Source organism: Oncorhynchus masou, unplaced genomic scaffold, assembly GCF_036934945.1.
Source record: "Oncorhynchus masou masou isolate Uvic2021 unplaced genomic scaffold, UVic_Omas_1.1 unplaced_scaffold_5985, whole genome shotgun sequence".
Classification (NCBI taxonomy): Eukaryota; Metazoa; Chordata; class Actinopteri; order Salmoniformes; family Salmonidae; genus Oncorhynchus; species Oncorhynchus masou.
Window position 1 is genome coordinate 11,095 of NW_027012409.1, and position 6,406 is coordinate 17,500.

At 49.5% G+C, this 6,406-nt stretch overlaps 1 protein-coding gene across 1 annotated transcript in view; it reads right to left on the reverse strand.

Moving 5' to 3' along the window:
• Positions 1 to 985: 985 nt before the first annotated feature.
• The window catches only part of LOC135536349 (serum factor response D-like), a 5,808-nt gene continuing 387 nt past the window's right edge, over positions 986 to 6,406 (reverse strand). The window contains exons 2-3 of the mRNA XM_064962697.1: positions 1,576 to 1,658; positions 986 to 1,442 (exon numbers count right to left, since the gene is read on the reverse strand). Coding sequence (XP_064818769.1) covers positions 986 to 1,442; positions 1,576 to 1,637 — 519 coding nt within the window. The 5' untranslated portion in view covers positions 1,638 to 1,658. The remainder of the gene's footprint in view (positions 1,443 to 1,575; positions 1,659 to 6,406) is intronic.

Genomic DNA, 6,406 nt, shown 5'->3' on the forward strand with positions numbered 1-6,406 from the left:
ATTCTAAATAAATCACAGACAGTGTCACCAGCAAAGCACCCCCACACCATCACACCTCCTCCCCCATGCTTCAAGGTGGGAACCACACATCCGGAGATCATCCATTCACCTACTCTGCACCTCACAAAGACACTGCGCTTGGAACCAAAAACATTTGGACTCATCAGACCAAAGGACAGATTTCCACCGGTCTAACGTCCTTTGCTCGTGTTTCTTGGCCCAAACAAGTCTCTTCTTATTGGTGTCCTTTAGTAGTGGTTTCTTTGCAGCAATTCGACCATGAAGGCCTGATTCACACAGTCTCCTCTGATGTTGAGATGTGTCTGTTACTTGAACTCTGTGAAGCATTTATTTTGGCTGCAATTTCTGAGGCTGGTAACTCTAATGAACTTATCCTCTGCAGCAGAGGTAACTCTGGGTCTTCCTTTCCTGTGGCGGTCCTCATGAGAGACAGGTTCATCGTAGCGCTTGATGGTTTTTGCGACTGCACTTGAAGAAACTTTCTAAGAGCTTTAAATTCTCAGAATTGACTGACCTTCATGTCTTACAGTGATGATGGACAGTCGTTTCTCTATGCTTATCTGAGCTGTCATCAAGGCAAACTTTTTGTTGGTTACTACATGATTCCATTTGTGTTATTTCATAGTTTTGACGTCTTCACTATTATTCTACAATGTAGAAAATATTTTGTATGTATGTACTGTATGTCTATATGTTCCCATTTAGGATGGAGAACGGGTTGGTTGGTTGGTTGGTTGGATGTCTGTATTTGAGTGGGAAAGTAAAAGGTGGATCAAGAGAGATACAAAAATCCATTTTAATAAAAATTGAAATTCAAAACATTTAAGTAGGTACTAAACATCATTTACAGATTTTCTCACTATATTTATATATTTTAAATGCTTTTCATGGTGCAAAATGTGAATGTACATGTCAGTTCTATTCATTCTGATTCCAGAACTCTACTGCCAGAGGACTTGACCTTTCACCCTCCCACCGTGACCCCCAGGGCTCCTTTCACTTCCGGGTCATAGTAGAACCCTGCCGCAGGATTAGAGTTCAACTGAAACAAGTCCCACGATTGCTGGACAGAGAGGAGGGGGGCGTGTCCTCTCTGATTAGGAGTGGAGTCGATGACGCTGACACTGTTGCTATTGGTCATGTTATTGGTGTTTGGAATGTTTGGATCACTGATGTTGTTGTTGGTGTTGTTGTTGATGATGATGGTGTGAGCACCACCAGTGTGGTGGTTGCTGTTGTTGTTGTTGATGGGGCCTGGGAGGTAGGCCCGACCTGAAGCCTGGAGCTGGGGTAGATTGGTTCCCAGGTTGGGGGTGACGTTCTGGGCTAGGTTGATGACAAGGCCTGGGTGTCTCCAGTCATCCTGCTGCTGCCTATGGATCTTCATATGGGCGTTACGACTCTTTATCTTATAGAACATCCTAGAGAGAGGGCAGGAGGGAGGGCAAGAAAGAGATGAAGATTATCTTTAAATTACAATATCTGCCCAAAGATCGATATTCAAACTCAGGCAGGGTGTATAGATAGTTCAATCATCGGGTTGGGCAAACTCACTTTCCACACTGCTTACAGGGGAAGCTGGTAGCCAATGACGGGGCTGGTACCACCTGTTCCATAGGTTTGGGGAGGGACACCACCTGTAAAAGGATATCTGAGTACCATAGAATCTCTCTATTCTCTAGCAGACAGAGACATTCTGACCGTGAGCCTCAATAGACTCAGCAAATCAGAAGATGTTCTAGTGAATTAGAACACGAATCAGAGATGACTAAAGATTTGTCAGCTGTTCCTAATTATTTCACCACAGACCAGAAGGCATCACAGGTAAGGGTTAACAGCAGAGAGAAAGAGATGGATGGACAGAAGGACAAATAGAACAAGAGAGAGAGGAGGGCATGAGAGAGAAAGGGAGAGAGGAGGGCATGAGAGAGAAAGGGAAAGAGGAAGGCATGAGAGAGAAAGAGAAAGAGGGCATGAGAGAGAAAGAAAGAGAGAGACCATGAGAGAGAAAGGGAAAGAGAGAGACCATGAGAGAGAAAGGGAGAGAGGAGGGCATGAGAGAGAGGGAGGAGGACATGAGAGAGAGGGAGGAGGGCATGAGAGAGAGGGAGGAGGGCATGAGAGAGAGGGAGAGAGGAGAGCGTGAGAGAGAGAGAGAGAGAGGAGGGTATGACACAGAAAGGGGAGGGCATGAGAGAGAAAGAGAAAGAGGGCGATATGAGAGAGAAAGAGAGAGAGGAGGGCATGAGAGAGAAAGAAAGAGGGCATGAGAGAGAAAGAGAAAGAGGGCATGAGAGAGATAGGGAGAGAGGAGGGCATGAGAGAGAGAGGAGGGCATGAGAGAGAAAGAGAGAGGAGGGCATGCGAGAGAAAGGGAAAGAGGAAGGCATGAGAGAGAAAGAGAAAGCAGGCACGAGAGAGAAAGAAAGAGAGAGAGGACATGAGAGAGAAAGAGAGGAGGGCATGAGAGAGAAAGAGAAAGAGGCCATGAGAGAGAAAGAGAAAGAGGCCATGAGAGAGAAAGAGGGCATGAGAGAGAAAGAGAAAGAAGGCATGAGAGAGAAAGAGAGAGGAGGACATGAGAGAGAAAGAGAGAGGACATGAGAGAGAAAGAGAGAGAGGAGGACATGAGAAAGAAAGGGACAGAGGAGGGCATGAGAGAGAAAGGGACAGAGGAGGGCATGAGAGAGAAAGGGAAGGAGGAGGGCATGAGAGAGAAAGGGAGAGAGGAGGGCATGAGAGAGAAAGAGAGAGAGGAGGGCATGAGAGAGAGGGAAGAGGGCATGAGAGAGAGGGAGGAGGGCATGAGAGAGAGGAAGGAGGGCATGAGAGAGAAAGAGAAAGAGGAGGACATGAGAGAGAAAGGGAAAGAGGAGGGCATGAGAGAGAAAGAGAGAGAGGAGGGCATGAGAGAGAAAGAGAGAGAGGAGGGCATGAGAGAGGGAAAGAGAGAGAGGAGGGCATGAGAGAGAGGGAGGAGGGCATGAGAGAGAAAGAGGGCATGAGAGAGAAAGAGAGAGAGGAGGACATGAGAAAGAAAGGGAAAGAGGAGGGCATGAGAGAGAAAGAGAGAGGAGGGCAGGAGAGAGAAAGGGAAGGAGGAGGGCATGAGAGAGAAAGAGAGAGAGGAGGGCATGAGAGAGAGAGGAGGGCATGAGCGAGAGGGAGGAGGGCATGAGAGAGAGAGGGAGGAGGGCATGAGAGAGAAAGAGAAAGAGGAGGACATGAGAGAGAAAGGGAAAGAGGAGGGCATGAGAGAGAAAGAGAAAGAGGGCATGAGAGAGAAAGAAAGAGAGAGACCATGAGAGAGAAAGGGAAAGAGAGAGACCATGAGAGAGAAAGGGAGAGAGGAGGGCATGAGAGAGAGGGAGGAGGACATGAGAGAGAGGGAGAGAGGAGAGCGTGAGAGAGAAAGAGAGAGAGGAGGGTATGACACAGAAAGGGGAGGGCATGAGAGAGATAGAGAAAGAGGGCGATATGAGAGAGAAAGAGAGAGAGGAGGGCATGAGAGAGAAAGAAAGAGGGCATGAGAGAGAAAGAGAAAGAGGGCATGAGAGAGAAAGAGAAAGAGGGCATGAGAGAGATAGGGAGAGAGGAGGGCATGAGAGAGAGAGGAGGGCATGAGAGAGAAAGAGAGAGAGGAGGGCATGCGAGAGAAAGGGAAAGAGGAAGGCATGAGAGAGAAAGAGAAAGCAGGCACGAGAGAGAAAGAAAGAGAGAGAGGACATGAGAGAGAAAGAGAGGAGGGCATGAGAGAGAAAGAGAGGCCATGAGAGAGAAAGAGAAAGAGGCCATGAGAGAGAAAGAGGGCATGAGAGAGAAAGAGGGCATGAGAGAGAAAGAGGGCATGAGAGAGAGAGAGAAAGAAGGCATGAGAGAGAAAGAGAGAGGAGGACATGAGAGAGAAAGAGAGAGGACATGAGAGAGAAAGAGAGAGAGGAGGGCATGAGAGAGAAAGAGAGAGAGGAGGGCATGAGAGAGAGAGAGAGAGGGAAGAGGGCATGAGAGAGAGGGAAGAGGGCATGAGAGAGAGGAAGGAGGGCATGAGAGAGAAAGGAAAGAGGAGGGCATGAGAGAGAAAGAGAGAGAGGAGGGCATGAGAGAGAAAGAGAGAGAGGAGGGCATGAGAGAGAAAGAGAGAGGAGGGCATGAGAGAGAAAGAGAGAGAGGAGGGCATGAGAGAGAGGGAGGAGGGCATGAGAGAGAAAGAGGGCATGAGAGAGAAAGAGGGCATGAGAGAGAAAGAGAGAGAGGAGGACATGAGAAAGAAAGGGAAAGAGGAGGGCATGAGAGAGAAAGAGAGGAGGGCAGGAGAGAGAAAGGGAAGGAGGAGGGCATGAGAGAGAAAGAGAGAGAGGAGGGCATGAGAGAGACAGAGGAGGGCATGAGAGAGAGGGAGGAGGGCATGAGAGAGAGGGAGGAGGGCATGAGAGAGAAAGAGAGAGGAGGGCTTGAGAGAGAAAGAGAGAGAGGAGGGCATGAGAGAGAAAGACAGAGGAGGGCATGAGAGAGAGGAGGGCATGAGAGAGAAAGAGGGCATGAGAGAGAAAGAGGGCATGAGAGAGAAAGAGAGAGGAGGGCTTGAGAGAGAAAGAGAGAGAGGAGGGCATGAGAGAGACAGAGGAGGGCATGAGAGAGAGGGAGGAGGGCATGAGAGAGAAAGAGAGAGGAGGGCTTGAGAGAGAAAGAGAGAGAGGAGGGCATGAGAGAGAAAGACAGAGGAGGGCATGAGAGAGAGGAGGGCATGAGAGAGAAAGAGGGCATGAGAGAGAAAGAGGGCATGAGAGAGAAAGAGGGCATGAGAGAGAAAGAGGGCATGAGAGAGAAGAGGGGGCATGAGAGAGAGAAGAGGGCATGAGAGAGAAAAGAGGGGCATGAGAGAAAAGAGGGCAGAGAGGAGAAAGAGAGAGAGGAGGAGAAAGAAAGGGAAAGAGGAGGGCATGAGAGAGAAAGAGAGAGGAGGGCAGGAGAGAGAAAGGGAGAGAGGAGGGCATGAGAGAGAGGGAGGAGGGCATGAGAGAGGAAGGAGGGCATGAGAGAGAAAGAGAAAGAGGAGGACATGAGAGAGAAAGGGAAAGGGGAGGGCATGAGAGAGAAAGAGAGAGAGGAGGGCATGAGAGAGAATGAGAAAGAGCGCATGAGAGAGAATGAGAAAGAGCGCATGAGAGAGAACGAGAAAGAGAGCATGAGAGAGAAAGGGAAAGAGGAAGGCATGAGAGAGAAAGAGAAAGTGGGCATGAGAGAGAAAGAGAGAGGAGGACATGAGAGAGAAAGAGAGAGGAAGGCATGAGAGAGAAAGGGAGAGAGGAAGGCATGAGAGAGAAAGGGAGAGAGGAAGGCATGAAAGAGAAAGGGAGAGAGGAGGGCATGAGAGAGAAAGAGAGAGGGCATGAGAGAGAAAGGGAGAGAGGAGGGCATGAGAGAGAAAGTGAGAGAGGAGGGCATGAGAGAGAAAGGGAGAGAGGAGGGCATGAGAGAGAAAGGGAGAGAGGAGGGCATGAGAGAGAAAGGGAGAGAGGAGGGCATGAAAGAGAAAGAGGGCATGAGAGAGAAAGAAAGAGAGAGGAGGGCATGAGAGAGAAAGGGAAAGAGCAAGGCATGAGAGAGAAAGAGAAAGAGGGCATGAGAGAGAGGGAGGAGGGTATGAGAGAGAGGGAGGAGGGCATGAGAGAGAGAGAGGGAGGAGGGCATGAGAGAGAAAGAGAGAGGAGGGCATGAGAGAGAAAGGGAGAGAGGAGGGCATGAGTGGGAGAGAGGAGGGCATGAGAGAGAAAGAGAGAGGAGGGCATGAGAGAGAAAGAGAGAGAGGAGGGTATGAGACAGAAAGGGGAGGGCATGAGAGAGAAAAAGAAAGGGGAGGGCATGAGAGAGAAAGAGAGAGGAGCGCATGAGAGAAAAAGGGAGAGAGGAAGGCATGAGAGAGAAAGAGAAAGATGGCATGAGAGAGAAAGAGAGTGGAGGATGAGATAGAAAGAGAGAGAGGAGGGCATGAGAGAGAAAGAGGGCATGAGAGAGAGAGGGCATGAGAGAGAAAGAGAAAGAGGGCATGAGAGAGATAGGGAGAGAGGAGGGCATGAGAGAGAGAGGAGGGCATGAGAGAGAAAGAGAGAGGAGGGCATGAGAGAGAAAGAGAGGAGAGCATGAGAGAGAAAGAAAGAGGGAATGAGAGAGAAAGAAAGAGGGAATGAGAGAGAAAGCGAAAGAGGGCATGAGAGAGATAGGGAGAGAGGAGAGCATGAGAGAGAAAGAGAAAGAGGATGGCATTAGAGAGAAAGGGAAAGGGGAAGGCATGAGAGAGAAGGAGGAGAGAGGAGGGCATGAGAGAGAAAGGGAGAGAGGAGGGCAGGGACGGAGGGACAGAGGGACAGAGGGACAGAGGGACAGA